Genomic DNA, 24,614 nt, shown 5'->3' on the forward strand with positions numbered 1-24,614 from the left:
TCACTTTGAACTGACAGTAGGCCAACTGACATCGTTGTAAATTAAGCTTAAATGGAAACGATACCATAGTCAGTCATTGAGATGGGTGAACTACGACATATGATTGGGTTTGTTTGTGTAGTTAATCAGGCCACATCATTATTGTTGGCATTTGTGGGAAATAGTAGTTCTTCAGTATCTATTCTTCAGTTAGGTCAGGCAGAATCAACCTTCACCTTCAGCATGAATTAATAAATGCAAAACTCTCGTGGAAACTGACTTTGCATGTCCAAAAGCTGTTACCCACTCACCCAGTGTTCCAATGGACTCACTATAGTTATTATTTAGTCACAAGTTCTTGTCCCCTTTAAAAAAAATGTAAAATGCAATGAATCCAAGAAATGTACTTTACTCATTCAACAACATCACACAACAAGTATAGAAAGTATTGGCCTATTTACTGTAGAATCATTAAGTATGAACAATGTAAACTTTCAAATGTACAGGTTGCTTTGAATCTCACTGGACTTGACATACTTGCAGAGGATTTCTGCACTGGGAGATGGATTGAGCTGCAAAAGAGAGAAGGGAAGAGATTAGACACCGTATTTCTTCACGTTTACATCCGATTATTTCCAAATTGCAGAAGCTAATGAAGATAACGAGAGGGGAACAATTTTTGGTTAGTCCTTAAGATCGGGTATTTTTTCCGTCGTAAGATTTAATTAAATTAATTCTCCACCTACACATAACGGATGGATAAAGGACGTACTATTCTACCTTAAGCTACACATAACGGATGGATAAAGGACGTACTATTCTACCTTAAGCTACACATAACGGATGGATAAAGGACGTACTATTCTACCTTAAGCTACACAACGGATGGATAAAGGACGTACTATTCTACCTTAAGCTACACATAACGGATGGATAAAGGACGTACTATTCTACCTTAAGCTACACATAACGGATGGATAAAGGACGTACTATTCTACCTTAAGCTACACATAACGGATGGATAAAGGACGTACTATTCTACCTTAAGCTACACATAACGGATGGATAAAGGACGTACTATTCTACCTTAAGCTACACATAACGGATGGATAAAGGACGTACTATTCTACCTTAAGCTACACATAACGGATGGATAAAGGACGTACTATTCTACCTTAAGCTACACATAACGGATGGATAAAGGACGTACTATTCTACCTTAAGCTACACATAACGGATGGATAAAGGACGTACTATTCTACCTTAAGCTACACATAACGGATGGATAAAGGACGTACTATTCTACCTTAAGCTTGAAAAGATTCTCACTTAATGGTTCCATGATAACTTTCCAGAAAACATGGACGCCCTTTGTAGACCATGTTAAAAACCCTGACTGTAGTCGCAGAGATTAGCGATATTTGAACTAGGGAATGGTGAACGCATAGACCTATGCATTGTACTAATGGTGAACGCATAGGCCTAGGCATTGTAATTTGTACTAATGGTGAACGCATAGGCCCATGCATTGTACTAATGGTGAACGCATAGGCCTAGGCATTGTAATTTGTACTAATGGTGAACGCATAGGCCTATGCATTGTAATTTGTACTAATGGTGAACGCATAGGCCTATGCATTGTAATTTGTACTAATGGTGAACGCATAGACCTATGCATTGTACTAATGGTGAACGCATAGGCCCATGCATTGTACTAATGGTGAACGCATAGGCCTAGGCATTGTATATTTGTACTAATGGTGAACGCATAGGCCTATGCATTGTAATTTGTACTAACTAGCCCTTACCCGTTGTGAGATATTTGCCCCCCTCTTGTGGCCGTGGGGGGGTACTGCGCCCGGAGCGTTTTTAATTCAGTAATAAATCTTGCATCCTTTGGTATTCTTCTCCTGATAAACTACACGGTTTGCACACATCTCACCATGCACAACGGCGACAGGTAGCCTGTCCACACATGGACCGCTACTTTGCATTCATATTCATGTCATATTGACAGTACAATACCCATTTTTGTATTTTTTAATCCACTAATAAATTCATTATAAATCATGAATGTGTCAAATTGGAAAAAGGGCTCCATTAAGACCTCCATATAATTATGGTCCATGCCTGTGTGAAAAGTGGGAGTGATTGGGGCAGCCAATGTTGAGATAAAGCGCTGTCAGGGACATTCAGACAGACAGACAGACAGACATTCGCTGAATTTTAGTATGATGATGATGGTGAACGCATAGGCCTATGCATTGTAATTTGTACTAATGGTGAACGCATAGGCCCATGCATTGTACTAATCAAATCAAATCAATTTTATTTGTATAGCACATTTTAAAACGACTCATCGTACCAAAGTGCTTCACAGGTCAAAGAAAACAATAAAATACAGTGCAATACTGTACATCAGTGAAACAATAAAAATAAAAATAAAAATAAAATAGAGAGAGAGAGCAGTTAAAAGGCAGTACGGAAAACGTATCCTATGTATAAAGTGCAAGAGTAAAATTAGGGGGACTGGAAGGCTTGAGAGTAGAGGAACGTTTTGAGCCTAGACTTAAAACTCTCAGTGGAGGGGGCAGATCTAACATTGAGTGGGATGCTGTTCCAAATTCTACAAATGTCTTCTAAATCATGACAGTTTTCAGAAAAACCTCTGTTTCTATGTCAACCTTTTTCATTTCAAGGTCCCTCACCTTGACCACTTTGCTCAGGCTGCTCAGAAGAGGCTTGTAGGTTTCCATGGTGATGGAGTCTGGGGTGATGACATCGGTGTAACACTGGTAGACCACGGCAGGAATGTGATGGATCTGACACTGACTGAGGACTGAACACCCACCACACAAAAAAGATATGTTTTCATTTGCTACGGCAGTATACAGTGCTCACACTCATCTCCCAATACAGAGGCAATTATTATACATCTAAAATATATGTATATATATTTTAAACACTTCTCAACCTGTTGTAGCGGTAGCCAAGGGCCATTTTGAGTTTGTCATTATAGGTGAAAAATGTTAATATATAGCATCAAAATCAGTTCAACCATTTTAATGCTATAGCTTATACTTTGACTTTTCAAAAACAGCAGATCTAAATTTTAACAGCACAAGTGTTCTCTCACTTCATTCACCGAGTACGACACTGCCACTCTCACAGATGGGTGATTTCACCCCCCCCTTCCCCACCACCACTTTTGACGACTGTTGTTTTGTTTTGTTTGTTTCCACTTGGAAACTGAAGCATTCAAAAATATTACTGCACGTGAAATACCATCATGTGACACATTAAGTGGCATCAAAATACAATTTTGTCGACTGAATCAACTGTAGATTTAGCCGTATATCTTGCGCCACCCTTATCGTATTTCCCATTTTTTACTATTTTAAAACATTTTAAAATAGTACAAATAGCCGATATACAAGCTAACAACTTGTCAATTTAGATTGGCTAGTTGAAGTATTTTTAAATGTTTTAAAATTGTAAATACGTTTAGGGGTAAGGGGTGGCGCAAGATGGAGCCCCAAGTCTACTAAAATCTTATGATATTTAGTCGACTAAAACTAGACTAACGCTAAGGTGACTAAAATGTGACTAAAACTAAATGAAAACTATTCAAGAGACTACGACTAAAACTAAAATCAAAATGTGCTGCCAAAAACATCAGTGGTTTATGGGGTACACGCGTGTTCACCTGCAGCAGGCAGCCCAGTGATGATGTTGGGCGGCTCCAGGGGCCGGCAGAGCGCCTGGCTTCTGGACGTGCTGGTCCGCAGGCAGCGCAGGAACGGAGCGCCGCTCCCGCTGTACGCCATGTCCGACGTCTTGTAGTCCGACGCGGGACAGTCCGACAACACCGTGACACTCAGCCCTGCCTTGTGAAGACACCCCAACACCTGGACAACAACAACAACAACAACACCACCCGTTTAGCATTGCACGTACTGTAGAGTCGTGACCGTTTCTTTACACGATGAACCCGGGTCTCCAGGCAATTATGTTTCTACTCATTTTCGGTTTCGGCCGAGATTTCTCCCTTTGGTCATAAAGAAACACTTATCAACTGTCAATTAACCTGTTTGTGTTTTAAAGCATTATGTTATACTTTAGCTATTGAAAAATAGCAGATCTACAAGCTTATAGCGAGGCACCGAGTGCCCATTAAATGGGTTAATGGATCATTTGCATCCCTAGCATCAATGACGTGTCATTACCTTTTCAGTCCACTGGAACAGCTGGTCTTCCGGGACATAGTTTGTGACTTGGCAGATCAGAACCTTCAAGACATTTCAACACAAACATTAGTTGTTTCTTCACCACAAAGTGAGCAAGAGGCTTTCACTACTTAATACTCTTATGTACCTGGTTCGCTCTTTTTCCCCAAACATATTTGCCCAAAATCGCTGATCTACAAGCTCACTAAGCCGTCCAATAGTTCATACGTGTTCAATGCGTCGCATTGTGAGCTTGTATATCTGCTATTTTGTAGTGAATGCAATAAATGGTGCATTTATATAGCGCCTTTATCCAAGGCACTTTACATAGATTGTGCACATACATTCATACACCGATGGCAGCGGAAACCATGCAAGGCACCAACTAGCACATCGGGAGCAATTAGGGGTTCAGTGTCTTGCTCAAGGACACTTCGACAGTAACTCTGGGGGAGCCCGGGTTCGAACTGGCAACCTTGCGGTTCCCATCCAGGCACTCTACCCCTGAGCCACCGCCGTGGTGTGGTGTGGTGAATGCACTGCTCCCCTCAGAATGTTAGGGTTGACATGGTTGAATGAACACATTTCAGAATAATACATAAAAGCTAGTTATCTTGTGTTGTGTGTGTCTTTTTTAAATTGAAATGTGTTATAATTTAATCAGCGTCATTATGGATTTTTCCATTACATGCACTAGACTAGACCAAGGAAAAAAATAAATAATGGACCTCGATAAGAAAGAGGTTGAAAACCACCGTCTTATTGTAATTCACTATGGATAAATCTAGGCATTTTAGCCTACAGTAGATTGTAAACTGTACTAAGGAGGAGTCACTCACCGAAGTGTTGTCCCTGTATCTATGAAACACTGCAGTCTTCCCCTCCTTCCACACCGACGTGTGTCCGGCTTCTTCCCACGCCGTACTGTTCAAAACGTACGCCGACAGAAAATCTGTTGAGAAAAACAACAACAATAACGACAACATTTATCAGACTTGATTCGCAACACAGGCAAACGAAAAACGACGGGACGGCACGCGCAGGAGAAATGCAGCCACTCGAACCGCGCCTAGTGCTGCTCGTTTTTATACATTTTCGGTATTAAAAATGGCGTGCAACTGTATTGTACCAAACTTCAATACTTCTACACGCACAGCTGTTAGTTGGAAAGCCTGCTGTCAAAATGACACCAGCTATCTTCATCATTTTAATAAACTAAGTTTTGTGCTCAAGGAAATTACGTCGATGCTTCACAAATCCGTGTGTGATTGGTCGAATAGTATAGTATCCGGGGGAAATACATCTGACGGATGATCCGGCCCGACATTTCCGGCTATGCACTCTCTGCCTTACGTTGTGACTTTGTGCCTTTATCTTCGGAGACGATCGAGGCTGGGACCGAGGCTAGGGGTGCCCGGGTCCAGAGCCCGGCGGGAAGAGGCTTTTGCGCCGGTTATGGACGACGGTGTACCCAACAGACTCGACACCGGGCACTGCACTGCCCTGTTGTGGCGTGGAACGCGTGTGTCAAATTTGAAGTCGGTGGGGCGAACGGTTTCTCGAGTTACGCGGATTACAGACGTACGTACAGAGACTTTTATAGATAGATAATTGCAATCAGGTTATAACAATTTAGACATTTAGCAGAAGCTCTTAATCCAGAGCGATTTACATTAAGCAAGAACAAAAAGCGTGGCAATACATCACATACGGTACATAAAAAAGTAGTTATCAGTAAGCTAAGAATGTAAGAGTGGAATATCTATATAATGAAACTATGCATGTATACTTTATAGTGCCATGTTTACATGAAATACTATCTACGTTACATAAGTTGGGCCTTTGCATACGCCTGTAAGGTCGTCGGGGCTAGGGCAAGTGATTATGTAATACTGCTCAGAGGCTTCGTAGTAGACATTGCTTCTTGTGTGCATTGAGGCGCAATAACAAAGCAGAACCAGTGGCGTTGGGGCGCAGTAACAAAGCAGAACCAGTGGCGTTGGGGCGCAGTAACAAAGCAGAACCAGTTGTCGTGTCTGTGACCATGACATGAACTGGATTGGAGGATGCGAGACGAGTCACTTACTTGTAGCGTTGTGTCCCACTGCTATGATGAGGTTTGAACAGGGGACAGTCCCACAACCTGAGACCCCCGGACACCAGTTTAGCTGCACCTCCCTGCTCAAATAATATCACACACACACACACACACACACACACACACACACACACACACACACACACACACACACACACACAGCCTTATTATTATTATTTTTACAATTTTGAAACACTAATAATAATTACTTAGGAACTGGGACTTTTCTGTTTCAAGGGGAGCTATAAGGTATTGCAACCTATAGATGGCAGAATTTGTCGGAATTTGTTTGAAGAGGATATTTTAGAGGGGGTCCAATACAAGTAAAATTCATTAAATACTCACTTAACTACATGTTAAACAAAAAGAATGCTGAAAACAGTATGACCCATCAAAGTTAGAAATAGACGTAAAAAGGCAGATCATGGCATCCAATTAGCTTTTTTTATTAGGGCGGCTATTAGTTATCAATATCATTCATATGGCTTAGCTCTTGCAGTTTCTAAGCAAAATGCATGGTGAATTGAAATCAGGTAAAAGGGCGTATACTTGGATTGAGATTCACACAAATCAGTGGAAGAGTTCAGTTGACAGAGTATGACAGAGCAACTTTCATTTCAGTTGAGACTTGAGTAATATATGTCCATATGCTTTGACTCAATTAGGTTACTGTCTGGAGATGAGTGCTGTGAGTGACCACCATGAGACAGCCATGTGATAATAAGATCATTATTGATTTGGTCGACTGATCTGACGTTAAAATATGATCACATTAAAACTATCAATCACTGATGTACATCCCATCATGTGCTAACATGCTAACGTCCCAGACGGCAGACACTATAGTGTGTGTTTAGATGTTGCATGTAACAGACATGCTACAGCACACCTCTTCTCCTGCAGCTCCTTGTGGATGTGTTCATCTTCTTCATCTTCGTACACTCCATCGTCATCATCATCGTAGTCTTCATCTTCGTCCAGAGCGCGTGAGGACGCTGTCACCACCTCGCCGAAGAACGTCGCCATATTTTTACTACAACAACTCTCCGCCGGCCACCGGCTCGCTGATGCTCTCCTCTGAGTGGCTGCCTCCGGTTGCCTGGCAGCGGAGGAGATGCTATGAGGAGATGCCGTGAAGATAACGGCAACGTCCCATCGCTCGGAGGGTCGACATCCACGCACGCTTTCCGGCAGACTTTGCGGCAGTGGTTTTCAACCAGTGGTCCGGGGACCACCAGTGGTCATTGAGGTGGGGGTTCCAGGCATAGATATATTTATCTATATGGTTCCAGGTGGTCCCCAGGACCCAGCTAAATGATGGAGAGTTGGTATTTAACCAGATGGAGTGCTGGTCTGGACCTCGATAGATCTTTAACTCTTGAGAGAGTAAAAGTATTGTTTATAAGTCAACACAATTAGAGAATGTAGGTATTTAGGTGCTGAGTATACAAACGACTAACGTTTCGACCTTGCGGTCTTCATCAGAGTCATTTAGCTGGGGACCCCCTGGAACTCTCTCAAGTCTCAAGGATCCCACTTTGGGAAACACTGGTGTACAGTACATTCCCAGCAGTCTCACTGGAAACACTCTGCGACACCAGTGGGTCTCAAAGTGTGGCCCAGGCCAGGCCAGTCCCTTGATCGATCGTCCCTTGAGGGGGTTCCAAATGGTCTGATGAATGGAGAGGCCTATTTGCTATTATTTTGGCATAGTAACTGTGATATTACTATTACTCATGATTATTACAGAGGTGCAGCAGTTAATTGAACTATTTAATTTAATCGATTTATAGTGATATTTAAAAAAATTATTACAATACTATAGATGTACAAAACTCACAACGAGTCACATCACAAAGCGATGTGAGCTTAGATGCCCGACACCATTGTATGGTGATGTATATTGTGAAAGATCAATTTATATACATTTACAAATGTAAGCCTACTGAATTATAAAACCATGTTGGTGTCAATTAATTGTAGTCCTAATCATGCTTCAGTATTATTCGATTAATCAGAGGGAATAATGGCTATATTTGCATCTCGTTTGATTGATTGGTTGATTGATTAAATACTTTATTAACAGTTTGCAAAAACAAAAAAGGATTGAACCCAAGAAAGCACTGTGGCTTGTTTCCATTAATAAATGTGTTACGTAACTATAGTTATACAGTAACACCAGCCATGCAGTGAAACATGTGCTCCCGTTATTTACATATTTTAGTAGCTTGGTATCCATGGCAACAACGGAAGAACGGCTCCAACAGCCTGTCAAGCGTCCCTCCGGACGATGGGATGTGATGTATGTTTTGCAGTAGAGTTCCCATTCCCCTGCAGACCGTTACTATCCAGATCCACTCTCACATTTTACACCAGAGTTTGCTCACACGTGCAGGTAAGAATGCATTATTATTAGTTTAGTTATCATTTATGAAGATTGTTATGGTGGTCTTATAAGAATAGGTAATGAACATTCACACATAGAACCATGTCCATAACTATAGGCTAGTGACTCACACAGTTATGAACTATGTTCATGTTGTTGACACACAGCCTATTCTGTTATATTTTATTTTATATATGTTATATTTAACTGTATTATATTTTCCATGTTGCCATTTGTCCCCCGGCCCTTGCAGAGTCACTGCAACTGACCTGAACTTTGAACATTGTTGTTGAGTTTGTTTGAGTGTAAACTAATTATCTTAGTGGTTATTGTTTTATATAGCCTATAGTGCCTGGTCTTGAGGGTAGTTTCTTAGGTTATAAAATGCACTTACATATTGTTTACATTCTTATTTATTTGAATTAGGCCTATCCCACACTTGTTCAGGCTTAGGAGCTTTAGTGGATATTTTAGTTGACAAAGTATAGCTTACATTTATTTTGCCACATCTGCTTTCAAAACAACACATCAGCATTCTTTCTATGCCTATATAATGCATGATACACACACACACACACACACACACACACACACACACACACACACACACACACACACACACACACACACACACACACACACACACACACACACACACACACACACACACACACACACACACACACACACACACACACTGATGTGGATTGATTTCCCTGTATAATGCTGGCTGCATGCATGTTTTGTGGTGTGCAATGTCTTGTCAATGTACTGATGTGTGCTTGTTATTCGAGTGTGTACTGTAAGTCATTAACTTGTCTTATCTGTCATGTAACTGCTATAATTGCACGCCATAATATCTGCAGCATTCCTTTATCATGTCCACTGTCCAGTGGAGGTCAACCGGTTACTTACAGTTATTACATAATTGCCTAATCACAATTATTTGAGATAATAGCAATGACGTTGCATAATAAACGTCATAAACGTTTCTTCTTTTTGTGACCAACTTTTTATTTAATTTCAGGGTGTGCTGATGAGGTACTGCAGTACGCGCGGCGGGGTCCGCGGCTTGGACTTCCGCGACGTTCTGTTCTCGGGCTTCGCTCCAGACGGAGGGATGTTCATGCCAGAGAGCGTGCCCACGCTGAGCCCCGACACCCTGCTCTCCTGGAGAGGGCTGACCTACCCCCAGCTGGTGGTGGAGGTGGCCTCGTTGTTCATACCAACGCAGCTGCTGCCCAGAGACCATCTGAGCGGTGAGCCATGAGGCCGATATTGGGCTTAAAAGGATATATCGGTAATCGGTATCGGTGAGATAATAATATCGGTTTTAGCAGATATTTTATTTTATAATTATTATGTTGAAAAAATAATTTAAAAAGCCTGAAAAAGCCGTTTGTTATGATGAAGGCTCCAAATTATATCAATGCTTTCTGTGGAAGCTTTCAAAACAGTCAACAAGTTGGAATATTTTTTAATTCAGAGTTTATAAGCCTTTTTCAGACTAACAGGAGGTCGTTCCCAGTGCAGAGAATCTGCCGGCTGGGATTGCTAGATAGCAAAAATTACGTTTTATTTGCCTTGGTACCGTATACATCGCTGTCAAGCCTCCGTTTTCCAGGAGCGGTGAGCGTGTCTGCATGTCCTGGAACTGTCCCATTGATGTTAACTCTTTTTCCCTTACAGCTCTGGTAACCGAAGCGCTGTCGGGCTTCAGGGTCCCAGGAGCGGTGAGCGTGCGCAGGCTGAGGGACGGCCTGAATGTCCTGGAACTGTTCCATGGGAGCACCTTCGCCTTCAAAGACCTGGCCATGAGCTGCACCGTGCACTTCCTAAACTACTTCCTCGCCCGAGAGAAGCGCACAGCCATCATTGTTGTAGGTAAGAAAGGGTTGAAAGCAGTCTAGTCAGCTAATAGGCATCCGTCTAAAACCGGGCTATAGCTCTGGTCTCAAAGTCAACGGTTTTTATCTGTCTAATACATTATGATTATACTTCCCCTCTATAACTACAATTAGAAATTTAGAGACAACAGGCAAAATAACAATTCTATACATTCCCTAATTGTGTACACTTCTTATAAAGTTAGTAGTGCAGGTGTTTAACAATAATTTAACTCTTGAGAGGGTAAAATGAAACGCGTCCAACGCATTTGGTTTCATTTTACACTCTCAAGAGGTAAAGATCTATAAGGGTCCATTAGGTTCCCAACTGTCCATCGTTTAGCTGGGGACCACCTGGAACCCCTACAAGGACCACTGGTGGTCCCCGGACAACTGTTTGAAAACCGCTGTTTTAAAGGCATGAATGAATGTCCTGTGTGTGTGTGTGTGTGTGTGTGTGTGTGTGTGTGCGTGTGCGTGTGCGTGTGCGTGCAGGTACGTCCGGGGACACCGGCGGCTCAGCCATCCACAGTGTTAAAGGTCTCAGCGGGATGGATGTGGTGGTGGCGTTTCCTCGAGGACGCATCACCGCTGTCCAGGAGAAACAGATGACCACCTGCCTGGACCCCAACGTGCACGTGTTTGCGGGTGAACCACGGCACACATGGCAGCTCACCGAACCAAACAAAAAGACATGAACAACAACACCTTTAGACGCTATACTGTCCCTGTCCTTATATATAGGCAAACATAGTGGTGAAAAATAACACATCTACAAGCTCACAATGTGTCATCTGGCAATGCGTTGTGAGCTCGCGATGGCTTGTTATAGAACCCTTTACAGTAAATTGTTCTTTGAAATTGAAAGGTTCTTTCTGGAGGCAAACTTTCCGCAACCAAAATGTGTTTATTCTCAAGCAATAGTGTTTCCCAAACCTTTCAAGGTCGAGACCCAAAACAGAGACTAGACCTAAACTATTATTAATTATTGTATGCATGCTCTGCCGACTGAAAAAACCCCGACAGGATTAAGGTTGGCGAACATGCGTTAATTTTAGAACCGTGCTGCGACATGCTTGCGGTTATGTTTAGGGGAGGGTATGAGGAGGCTTGTCATTTTCAGTAGGCTCAGTAGACCTGACTGACTAGACCGATAAGATCGGTTAACGTGTTATCAACACCAATCGCAGCCAGTTATCGGCTGGATAAGATCGTCGTAATAAGTAACCTACTGGGAATTATCGGTTGATTTGCGGTCGAAACGGTTACTGGTTCTTTGCTTACATATGATTCAAGACGACTATTCTTATGTATTTGATGTTTTTGTTCTTGCTTACTGTAAGTCACTCTGTATTAAGAGTGTCTGCTAAATGCCTGAATTGTAAATTGAAATAGCAGATATTGTTTTTAAATGTAGGAAAAGAAAATTGGGTTTTTACTCGATTCGTGACCCATATAACAATTGGCCCGTGACCCACAAATGGGTCCCGACCGACTGTGTGGGGGAGGGAAAAAAAAGTGCTCTGAAGGACCAGTTTGGAATCCTTTACGTCTCCGCTTGCAGCGGATGGCAGCTCCGACGACATTGACGTCCCCATACGGAGGCTGTTTGCCGACCAGGAACTGGTGAGGAGCCACGGCCTGATGAGTCTGAACTCCGTCAACTGGTCCAGAGTGATGGTCCAACTGGCCCACTTCATCTACGCCTACCTGCACATCGGGCCCGTGGGGGAGCAGCGTGGGGCCCACCAACACAGCCCTGCAGCACTGCCTCCTCTGGAGGTGGTGGTGCCCACGGGAGGGGCCGGGAACATCGCAGGTGAGATGTGATCATCAGGGGTTTTCACGCAATGCTGGTCACGGTGTGGTGTGAGTAGTTAATTAGTACGGCAGTGGTTCACACACTCCCACACTTTCATGTCAAGGACCCCCAAAATTCACACTAATTAGCCCCGCGGACCCCCATTTGAAAAGATATGCCAAGGACCCCCGTGAGAGAAGCAGCTCTAGCAGTGATTCTCGACCCGTTTAATTTCAAGGACCCCCAGTTTGACATGCATTAGCCTACGGACCCCCATTTAAGCATTTCATTATAATTTATTTATCTCTGGGACCCCAAATTTATATTGTAAAATCAATGTTAATTTAACTCTGAGAGTACACCATTTGTACACCATTTGTACACTCTCACACGAAATTGTCAGTTTATTTAGTCTTATAGTTTTAGTCATCATGGCTTAGTTTTCATTTCATTTCCATTTAGTTTTTTGTCAGTGAAAAAAGGTAGTCGACGAACATTTTTTGTCTTAAGTCTTAGTGGAGGAAAACACTAGTGGTGCTGAGTGGTGTGTTGTGTGTCCTCCCAGCCGGCTGCATTGTGAAACAACAGTGGTGCTGAGTGGTGTGCTGTGTGTCCTCCCAGCCGGCTGCATTGTGAAACAACAGTGGTGCTGAGTGGTGTGCTGTGTGTCCTACCAGCCGGCTGCATTGTGAAACAACAGTGGTGCTGAGTGGTGTGCTGTGTGTCCTACCAGCCGGCCTCATTGTGAAGCAGATGGGCGTGCCGCTGCGTCTGGTTGCCATGGTGAACGCCAACGACATCGTCCACAGGACGGTGCAAAGAGGGGACTTCTCCATGACCGACACGGTGACACAGACACTGGCCCCCGCCATAGATATCCAGGTACACTGTCAGTGTTACACAGACACTGGGTGACAGTTTGTGATGTAAAACAAACGGTGCCAACACAAACATTAACAACAAAGAGACAATATGACATATATGAGGCACATTATGACAATGTCAATTTTCCCTTCATTGTCAATGGCGTTTACAAAACAAACATTGAACTAAAGACAAACATTAACCTGTGTATAGGAGGGGCGCTAGCGCCACTCAAAAAAAAGGGGGGGGGGGGGGAGAAAGTCTCTGTCTACTTTTTCTATATGTCTCCATATGTTTCAATATACTGTATAGGATCCATGCAACATGTCTGTTTTCTATATGTCTCCATATGTTTCCATATACTGTAGGATCCATGCAACATGTCTGTTTTCTATATGTCTCCATATGTTTCCATATACTGTAGGATCCATGCAACATGTCTGTTTTCTATATGTCTCCATATGTTTCCATATACTGTATAGGATCCATACAACATGGAGCGTGTGTTCTGGCTGCTGTCAGGGAGAGATGGAGCCTTAGTGAAGGACTTGATGGAGGACTTTCAACGGTCTCACCGAAACACCCTGCCTGAAGCTCTGCACAAAAAGGTGACAGGTCCATTTAATATGCTGCAGAAACACCCTGCCTGAAGCTGACTGTAACTCTGTTGGTGTTTTTATTGCTGTAATCTTTTATTAATGACAATAAGTTATATTCTATTCTATCGACACATAGCCTATCAGCTAAAGTTATAGCTATACTGTATAATCATCTCCATAAGTAATAATACCAGAACTATCAGTGAAGGTGAGACCCACTGCATCCCAGATGATCTTTTTTCTTTTTCTGATGGATTTTGATTGGCTGTCCGTGTTTACTATGTAAGAATGTATACAACAACGATAATTTAAGATTAAGATGTGAAGACAATTAATGATTCAATCCGTCAATTCCGTCAAGTGTCGTTCAAGGGTTAACATAGTTACTTTCAATACTTTTTTAGTAAAGCTACAGAGAGGGGCTAAAGAGCCACACGTGGCTCCGCAGGTTGCAGACCCCTGTCCTGGGGCGTTCTCCTTCTCTCCAGGGCCAAATTATCCCCTGGGCCGTGGGCCCTTGGCTCTCAGGGGGCCTTCAGGGAAACTGGACCGCACGGTACTGGGTTTGTGCCTCAAACCCACAGTTTGAGCCCTGACGAGGGCTCATGGGGCCCTTCATTGGCCATTGATTGTGTTAAATAAAGTTTTAAAAGAAATCTGCGCTAGGACAAAAGTGAAGACGCAAATTGTGATTGGCCAGAGTGAGATGATGCATGATGATAAGAGTTTTATACAAGTTGGCCTATACTATCTGTTGTGCACAAGACATGTGTGGCTGATTGGGCTCACATCCACTGCTGCATGTGGGCCTCAGAAAAGTGAATACTTCGTGGGGGTTAATCCGTCCCTGCTTGTCTCTGGTGTTGAACGGTCCTGTGGTTGTGCTCTCTCAGTTGTCCCAGGCCATGTGGACGCAAGCGGTGACAGATGAAGGCATCGTGAGCACCATGAGGACATGCTGGGAGGAGAACGGCTACCTGTTGTGTCCTCACACGGCGGTGGCCGTGTGGCATCACTACCACTGTCCCCACGACCCTGACATTCACAGGTGAGAGGTCAGGTCATCACTACCACTGTCCCCACGACCCTGACCTTCACAGGTGAGAGGTCAGGTCATCACTACCACTGTCCCCACGACCCTGACATTCACAGGTGAGAGGTCAGGTCATCACTACCACTGTCCCCACGACCCTGACCTTCACAGGTGAGAGGTCAGGTCATCACTACCACTGTCCCCACGACCCTGACCTTCACAGGTGAGAGGTCAGGTCATCACTACCACTGTCCCCACGACCCTGACCTTCACAGGTGAGAGGTCAGGTCATCACTACCACTGTCCCCACGACCCTGACCTTCACAGGTGAGAGGTCAGGTCATCACTACCACTGTCCCCACGACCCTGACCTTCACAGGTGAGAGGTCAGGTGATTTGAACGAAACAAAACTTAGAGTACCCAAACCCTGCCTGACAGCCATTGCACAATGATTCTTGTCAGGTGGAAATGGCCGTGGCCTAAATGGGAAGTTGCATCACGATCCAAGGAATCCAGGGGAAGCCAATAAATGGATTCTATACAGCCTATAATTCAAGAGTTAATAGCCCAAAATGTGAAGCTGCCTAGCTGTTATAGCACCACCACAAGGCCGAAAAAGTCTTAAAGTCTTTAACCCTCTAGCACCCAGAGTTGCTTTTTAGCAACAAATTTAATTTAATTAATTACTAAATTATTATTATTTTTTTCTGTTCTTTTTTCACCTAAACGTCATCAGTGATGTTCATTGCAATGCCATTTCAATGCCATTGGTCATGATATTTGCATATAAACACCCCCCACAGAGGCTGAAATTCACACAAATAAAAAATGTCTGGACTCTGTGCGATTTTGAATTTTTTTTAACCTAAGACTTTTGACCTTTACCCTAATTAAAAGTAGGTAAAATAATTGTAATATATGTTTTTTTGTGATCATTAGAATGTCTAGAACATGTTTTATTCATTATTGTGAAAGATATCCCCCAAATGTAAATTATTAATTTATTATATTATTATATAATTATTATATAATTATTATAACATTTTCATCAAACTTATTTTTTTTATTTTTTTGTGTCAGTCCTAGTAGTACAAAGTAGTAGTAAGGTTGAAATCTATTTTTGGCAAGTAGAAATTAATGCGGGTGTTAGAGGGTTAATTGGTTATTAGAGAAAATAACCAATGGAAATGTTTTTATTTTTCTCCAGGTGTTACGTAGCTACAGCCTCTCCCGCCAAGTTCCAGGCGGCAGTGGAGAGGGCGGGGCTGACCTTTGACCCTCCGGAGGCGGTGCAGGCATTGGACGGGATGGCCACCCGCTGCCAAAACCTGGAGAGGAGTGTGGACTGGAAGACTGACTGGGAGAAGCGCCTGAGAGAATGCATCCAGTCTATATACACATCTAGGCAACCCTAATCCCTCAGGACAAGGGGGCGCCCGGGCGGCGGTGGCTCAGGGGTAGAGTGGCCGGATGGGAACCGCAAGGCTGCCAGCTCGAACCCGGGCTCCCCCCAGAGTTTGTGTCGAAGTGTCCTTGAGCAAGACACTGAACCCCTAATTGCTCCCGATGTGCAGGTTGGTGCCTTGCATGGTTTCTTCCGCCATCAGTGTATGAATGGCTGTAATGCACAATCTATGCAAAGGGCCTTGGACAAAGGCACTGTGCGTGCGTGCATGCTTTCTTTTTTGACACAAGTTGACCAATGTGCTGCTGCTGCCTGCTGTACAATGAAGACAAGTCAAATGAATTGATTTGTCCTTTATGTGTGTAATATGTGGTTTTAGATATTTTAGATTGTAGCAGTGAGCCTGTTGTCTCTGATGTCATGGACACTGGGCTCACTTCCTTCCTGGACTACATGTTGTCTCAGTAAGACAGCTCTCCCCCCTATCCACAAGGAGGAGCAGTGCACCAAAGCATTATGGGAATTGTAGTCCAGGAAGGTAGTGAGACCAGTGTCCATGACATCAGAGACAACAGGCTCACTGCTACAATCTAAAATATCTAAAACCACATATTACACACATAAATACCCCCAGGAAAGTGATCTAAAGCTTCTAAACGTCATTAACATATATTTTTTTGCAAAAAGGGTGAAGTGTCCCTTTAAGAAGGACATCAATAACTAAACATTTAAGAAAATGAATAAATATCTCACATTTCATAAACCAAAGTGATATTGGTGACTCCATGACATGTTATCCTGCGTCACCTCCAGGTAGAGTGTGGCAATGCTTTTAGTCTTGTTGCATCCTGCCACACTAATAGCCAGCGCAACACCCCATGGAAGGCAGTTTTTAAATCATGATGTACCAAAATACATGGGTCTAAAATATCAGAAACACAGAACAAATCCTACAACTGTTTGCACTTAAAATCTTTCACCTGCCAGGGTTGGGCAACATTGGATGTTCAAAGGTGGTTTTGGAGTTGTTTCTCTGATCGGCCTGGTCTGGTCGTCAGAGAAAACTGTTTGATTGACTGCATGCATATACTTTGTTAACACGTTTGAGAACAGTACAGCAGTATAGGCTACAGGCATTGCACTCAATTCATCAAAATGCATAGAATACACTACTTTACATAACAACAACCCTGATATTGATCAGGGGAAACGTGGTGGGTGGGGGCTACGGGAGGCCACCGGTTTAGCGTACAACTTCAAAGTGTGAATATACTGTAGACTCAGACCATGTTGAGGCAATCGGGGGAATTAGGCTTTTAACCTATAACTTGAGCTCAACTACCGTGGCTATACTGTACTGTACCTTACCTTAGTTAACCTGTGCCTTGAATTCCTTCAGCCAGGCAGCTAGCTGTTTATTGGTTATATCATCGACCCCTCTGCTCAAGGCCAACAGAGAGCCTAATGCACACATTGAGAGTGAAGAGTGAGGATCATTCAGATCTGTTCTTCAGAATGACTCATACAAACTTCGCAGGCTTGTTGACAGTTGACAGAATACAGCGCAAATGTGCCGGATGGATTTTCCCTTTCCTTTCTGAACAACATGCAAAGAACAGGGAAATATAGGTCTTAAATGTACAAAGTAATGCCGCTTTTTTTTAATACAAAAACAAAAAGTTTAGCAAATGTGTAAATGTTCGTCATGAGGGACTGTATCAACAGACATCAGTAGGGATGTTATATCCTTCTCTCCAGGGGATATCATTGCTAGCAGGTTCAATTTGCTGACTGACTGACAAGGCAGCTCAGACTTCAACACTTATTTATACTTTATACACTTTTTGACCATTGAAAATTTGGCTATCCTACAAGCCTATCCTGCTATCCTGCTGGCCTGCAGTATTTCTTCTCCAGTAGACACGACAACCATCTTATAGGAACAACTTCACTTTATTAACGTCAGCTTAGCAACACAGCAACAACAAGACAGACATGGGGAAGAACACAGCCTGCCCTTTACAGAAACACTGCACATGCCTGCCCAACAACATAACCCCAAAGCATTCCCATACTTCAATTACACACAGTCTTAGTGTCCCACCTGGACAGTACAACATTGCTCTCTGGTTTCTCCACAGCAGCTTCCACGTTGTGTTCAGGGCAAAACTCTGCAGGGAGAGAGATGAGCACATGATTATGACGAGATAAACACATGCATAATGTGGAAAGGGACACATGAATATGAGCGTTGCGAAGTTCGGTACTCAGCCCCGTCCGAGTTGTAACCCGATATGGACAGAATAGTAAATAAGGTCACACCCGAAATCACCCAGCCTCGGTGAAATAGCACTTCCGTACTAGTGAAAGCCATGCCTCCGTCGCGGTCAAAACAGTAGTCGTGTACGGATTCCGGGGTTTCTAGGCATGTCTGGCAATATTTATGTATTTCTGTGAGGTCGGGTTGAGTTATTATATAGCCACAAGCACTCTTCGTCTGATCAATAACCCACACTCTTAACCTTCACTTGAAAAAAGAAGACATGGCTAAAATAGCGGATCTATGAGCTCACAATGCATCACATCGTGACCCATTGTGAGCTTGTAGATCGGTTATACTGCTACTTTTACTAATGATGAAGTAGTAGGGCAGTGGTTTTCAACCAGTGGTCCGGAGACCACCAGTGGTCCTTGAGGCGGTTTCAAGGTGGTCCCCAGCTAAATGTCGAAGAGTTGTAAACCAAATGGACCCTGATAGATCTCAAAATCTCAAGAGTTACATTATTGTTAAAGGAGCATTCAGTGATTTGGGTGATTTGGAAACCCCCTCCGGTCCGCCACACATGTGGGTGCATGTGTGTGCACATGCACGCACTACAGTGGGGGGACACAGTGACAGGCCAACAGCACTGTACACACCAAGGCCCGCCTCCGCTCGATCATGATTGGCAGAATGCCCCTCTCTATCCTGATTGGATGAAGGCTGGGCCACCTAGCCAAAAACGAAACCTACGTTTTTTTTGACCCCCAGGGGTTAACTGAGGACAGGGAGGAACTCCTTATGGTCAGCACACTCTATAGTAGGGAGGATTATCACAAAAAACAGTGACAGTTCTACATTACTTTTGGGTGTGAGAGGCTAAATCTCATCACATGTTGGTCCGTGGCTCAAATGCCCACTAAATAACGGGCCTTGAAAAGGACATTAATAAAAGTGTTAAAACACCTTGTCTGTGGTCATAGTGGAAGTCTGGCGACAGAGAGAAGTTCATACACCTGGCCTGCTGATGAAACACTTCCAGGTCAGATTGATTCAGGCTCCGCCCCCTCGCTGAAAAAAAAAAACCATACACTCGGGTCATCCTATCATGTTATCATCATACATCATGCATCGCATTACATGCTCAGCCAATCGAATCACCTCTATGTGGTACACACAAACACAAACACGAAAAAAAGAGAAAAAAAGAAAAACGTATTTGAATTATAACATGGTTGGCACGTTTGGAAATACCGCAACGGAGCGCACTCTCCTATTAGTTTGCATTGCACAGTGCGCTCAGTGCACTATTTCCGAACGAGCCTGGTATGTGAAATCATGTCAATCAAATCAAAGCATGTTTAACTAACACAGATAACTAAAATAAATGGTGCATTTATATAGCGCCTTTATCCAAGGCACTTTACATAGATTGTGCATTACATTCACCCATTGGCACGCACATTCATACACCGATGGCGGCGGAAACCATGCAAGGCACCAACCAGCACATCAGGAGCAATTAGGGGTTCAGCCGAGTCTTGCTCAAGGACGCTTCGACACTAACTCTGGGGGAGCCCGGGTTCGAACCCCCCCGATAACTAGCTGCATACCTGTACTTACCTAAGATATACAGAGAGTGATGAACGGGAGGGTTGTCTGACTTGTCACATCGTTTGGCCGTGGTGATGTTAACAAACAAACAGTCATCACAAGTAGACAGCAAGTTGAACTTGCTCTCAATTATATCACCTGGAGAGGAGAATAACATCCATTTTACTGATGTCACGTGTTGTGTGTTACATCATGATGATGTCATATGTTGGATTATTGTCTTGTAACCTGAGTTCCAAGTCTGTTTATGTTTGCTATAGTGTTGCGCTCCTGCAAACCTTTGTTAAATAAAACTACCATTTAAGATTCCCGACGTCCTTGCATTTTTGGGTCCTATACTTGAAAACCATTCTGACAATATTACCGACACTTAGTAACTTTTCCAACAATGCTTACCTCTGACGTCCATGGTGATGTTAGAGATGATTGTCACATTGAACAGATCTACGGTACAGGCATCGTTCCTTTAGACGAGGACACACAGTGACGCACTTTGTTATTAACACTATAGGGAGGAACCCATATATGGGCCACATATCGGTGTCGGCCGATATTTGCCATTATTTGACAATATCAGTATTGGCAAATAAAACGGACATTTAACCCATTAGGCCTTTTATTGAAAGCAAGGTAAGCAAGCAAAATTATGTCTAAAAATAATTTCCGGAACGGAAGAGGGGGGCCTTACAGAGTAAAAGCGGCCATATCTTCCCGGCACCCCGGGCTTCTATTTTGAAAAAATCCCGGCGTTGATTGTATTTACCGCAGTAACTGAAAATTATCTGTACATTTTGCGTTGGCTATGTTATCTTTATCTGCCGCCTCCCAAGCTGTAAATTCTGAACATTTATTTATTGTATTGAAGATGTTTGTTTCTCTGTCACAAAAGGGGGAAATAAAAACAACGAAGCGAAATAAACATATATCGGTATCAGTATCGGCTAGATTGTTATTTTAAACATCGGTATAGGCCAAGAATTTCCACATCGGCACATCCCTAATTAATGCGTACTTTATCACAAGACACACGCTCACGCACGCACACGCACGCACGCACACACACGCACGCACACGCGCACACACACTCACATGCGTTCGTGTGCCACCATGGTGAGCGTTCTGTTGTCCTCGGCAGAAGGCGTGAAGTCAATCCATGAAGACTGAGTCCGGTTCAGAAGATATATAAAGTCGGTATGGTCTGAAAAGCCTTCAATTAAGTTCCAGCGACCTGAAAACTATAGCAGAGGGATAGACAAACACAGATGAACCCATTGTGACCTATAAGACCAGATTCTACTAAATGCAGGGGTCACCAACATGTCCGTACATGGACAAAGACTTGGTTATGTCCGTGGCAGGTTTTCTGTTTTACAGACCATTATAATGTACCTATTTTTACTGAATGTCAGGTCTCCAGGTTTTCTCCATAATTATTTATTGTGACACTATGGCGCATTAGAAGTCCACTAGTGGTTCTCAAATTGTTTTATTTGCAAGGACCCCTGAAACTCTGAGTGTTCAAATGGAACCAAATGGACCCGTAACGTCCCAAACTCTTCTCCCTTCTGGCTCCAAAACTGTGGAATGCACTTCCCATTGCAGTCAGAACTGCAGCATCACTCCCAATCTTCCACCGTTGTCTGAAAACCCACCTTTTCAGACTCCATCATGGCCCATAGCACTTACCCCACCCCCTTAGATAGCATTTCTGTAGACTTAGATAGCATTTGATACAGACTTATAGAATTTTATGTAGACAGCATATGTGCATTGTATGTAGTCATAGCACGTCATAGTACATATGTATAGCATAGTAGTATAGATGTATAGTTTATATGTATAGTTTCATTATATAGATATTCCACTGTTACTTTCTTAGCTTACGCATGTTTCATGATAAATGTTTTTATGTGATGTATTCCCATGCTTTTTTGTTCTTGCTTAATGTAAATCGCTCTGGATTAAGAGCGTCTGCTAAATGCCTAAATTGTAAATTGTAAATTGTGTAAGGGTCCGTTTGGTTCCATTTGAACACTCTCAGAGTTACAGACCTGTTATTCAGGGCTATCTATATTTATGTGTTTCTGGTATTATTATTATACACTCATGTTGTATGTCCGTGGCAAAAAAAATATGTTGACAAAAATGTCCGCCACAAGCCAACATGGCGATGACCCCTGACAAAATGTCTTCTAAATCCTGACGTCTTTTCTTCTTCAGAAAAACCCTATGTTTCTCTGCAGTGGTGCTCAAACTATTCCATTAAGGACCCCCAAAAGTACATGCAATTGGCTGCTGTAGTTATATTATTTTATGTCACATCATTGCATTCACTGATCCTATGTTGTAGCTTTGTCTCTTGTGGTTACCATGCTGCTCTTCATCTGTAAAGCACTTTGTAATTATTTTAGGAAAAGCACTACAAATCACAATCATTGTCATTATCATTTGAACTGGACCTTGGCAGTGTTGTCCAGACTCAGCGCTGTGATCATGCTCTGGCAGTCCTGTGGTGTTGATGATGATGGTGCTGATGATGAAAACAATCTACTTTTGATCAACGTTTGCCAAAAGCATGTAATTGTACACAAAATCTTATCCAATGAAAAACAGTTCTACAATGACTTTTGGGTGTGAGAGGCTAAATCTCATCACATGGTGGTCCGTGGCTCAAATGCCCACTAAATAACGGGCCTTGAAAAGGGTTGAAAACCACTGAATTAGGACATTCATAAAAGTGTTAAAAGTAAAACACCTTGTCTGTGGTCATAGTGGACGTCTGGCGGCAGAGAGAAGTTCATACACCTGGCCTGCTGATGAAACACTTCCAGGTCAGATTGTTTCAGGCTCCGCCCCCTCGCTGGAAACACACACACACACACACACACACACACACACACACACACACACACACACACACACACACACACACACACACACACACACACACACACAAGGCACCAACCAGCACATCAGGAGCAATTACGGGTTCAGCTCAAGTCTTGCTCAAGGACGCTTCGACACTAACTCTGGGGGAGCCCGGGTTCGAGCTGGCAACCTTGCGGTTGAGCCCCCCCGATAACTAGCTGCATACCTGTACTTACCTAAGATATACAGAGAGTGATGAACGGGAGCTGGGTTGTCTGACTTGTCACATCGTTTGGCCGTGGTGATGTTAACAACCAAACAGTCATCACAAGTAGACAGCAAGTTGAACTTGCTCTCAATTTTATCACCTGGAGAGGAAAAGGAGAAGAGATCCAGTATAAGTCATTTTACAATTAGTTGCATGCTGAAAATAGCTGATCTACAAGCCATTTGTCATACATTGCTGTGGTGTATTGATGTGAGATTTTGTTCTCTGCATTTAACCCATCTCTTGGAGCGGTGAACCGCATCCGTGTCGCGCTGTTGTGGTTGATCTAACCCCCCAATCCAACCCTTGATGCTGATCGAGTGCCAAGCAGGGAGGACATTGGTTCCCATTTTTACAGTCTTTGGTTTGGTATGACCCGGCCAGGGATCGATCCTGGACCTCCCAGTTTCAGGGCAGACATTCTAGCTACAAGGCCACTGAGCTTGGTAATGTGACACTTTTGCAATTACTGGGGGGTGACAGAGAGAAAAGAATGAACTAAAGTATAAAGTAATTAGTTACTTTTGGCAGGGAGTAATATGTAAAGTAATAATGTTACTTTAAAAAAGTAACTAGTAATACGTAATATATTTGTCAGGATCTGCTTTCCATGTGCTGTTTTTGTTGTTCTTGCATCTTATTTTGAAGTAAAGCTATGGGATTATATTCCTGGATCTTGAAGGGAAGTGTTTCCTCTCTTGCATTGTATTTGTGACCTGCCTTGTCTCGCCTTCCCTGATTTTTGGTTCTTTGTTTCACCTGCGTCTTGTTTTCCCCAGCCAATCCATGTGTTGATTGATTTGAGTTCACCTGCAAGTCATGTTAATCTTGTGCCTATGGGTGCGTTTGGAAATGCGCCCTGAATGCACTGGTGTGCTCTCTTGTCGTCCGTTTATTCAGTGCACTCGGTGCGTTGTCGTTCGAAAATCCAGTGCGCTGCGCACCGGGTGTGCCGAGTGCCCGCACTGAGCGACCCTAACCTGAAGCTGGGGTTGTCCGGTGTGAATGTGTCACAGCTGTGGTCGTTCGGAAATAAGGCACACTGAACGTCACCGCCCACCACACTCAACAAACTGACCACATTCCCGATGCGCATTTCCGAACGCACCCTATATTTAAGCCCTGTGTTTGGTTGGATTATTGTATTGTAACCTGAGTTCCAAGTCTGTTTATGTTTGCTAGTGTTGCGCTCCTGCAAACCTTTGTTAAATAAAACTACCATTTAAGATTCCTGACGTCCTTGCATTTTTGGGTCCTATACTTGAAAACCATTCTGACAATATTACCGACACTTAGTAACTTTTCCAACAATGCTTACCTCTGACG

General features: G+C 43.2%; 2 protein-coding genes across 3 annotated transcripts; one reads left to right on the top strand and one right to left on the bottom strand.

Moving 5' to 3' along the window:
• Window positions 1–372: 372 nt before the first annotated feature.
• On the bottom strand, window positions 373–7,355 carry psmg1 (proteasome (prosome, macropain) assembly chaperone 1). Its single transcript, XM_080779835.1, has 7 exons — window positions 7,193–7,355; window positions 6,292–6,383; window positions 5,045–5,157; window positions 4,206–4,268; window positions 3,686–3,887; window positions 2,688–2,818; window positions 373–551 (listed from the first exon to the last, which is right to left on the bottom strand). Exons 1-7 carry the CDS (start codon window positions 7,327–7,329, stop codon window positions 474–476), a joined length of 816 nt encoding a protein of 271 aa, XP_080635961.1. The 5' UTR covers window positions 7,330–7,355; the 3' UTR covers window positions 373–473.
• Window positions 7,356–8,655: 1,300 nt separating this feature from the next.
• Window positions 8,656–17,448, top strand: thnsl2 (threonine synthase-like 2). Of its 2 annotated transcripts, none has more exons than XM_080779399.1 (10): window positions 8,656–8,698; window positions 9,717–9,948; window positions 10,379–10,573; window positions 11,071–11,223; window positions 12,140–12,394; window positions 13,110–13,258; window positions 13,723–13,848; window positions 14,733–14,887; window positions 16,081–16,640; window positions 16,988–17,448. In XM_080779399.1, exons 2-9 carry the CDS (start codon window positions 9,726–9,728, stop codon window positions 16,286–16,288), a joined length of 1,464 nt encoding a protein of 487 aa, XP_080635525.1. In that variant the 5' UTR covers window positions 8,656–8,698; window positions 9,717–9,725; the 3' UTR covers window positions 16,289–16,640; window positions 16,988–17,448. The 2 variants fall into 2 exon arrangements, with proteins under 2 accessions (XP_080635525.1, XP_080635524.1); XM_080779398.1 differs by having other exon boundaries at window positions 16,081–16,627; window positions 16,973–17,448.
• The last annotated feature ends 7,166 nt before the right edge of the window (window positions 17,449–24,614 follow it).

The sequence above is a fragment of the Protomyctophum bolini genome (genome assembly GCF_963924005.1).
Source record: "Protomyctophum bolini genome assembly, chromosome: 13".
Lineage (NCBI taxonomy): Eukaryota > Metazoa > Chordata > Actinopteri > Myctophiformes > Myctophidae > Protomyctophum > Protomyctophum bolini.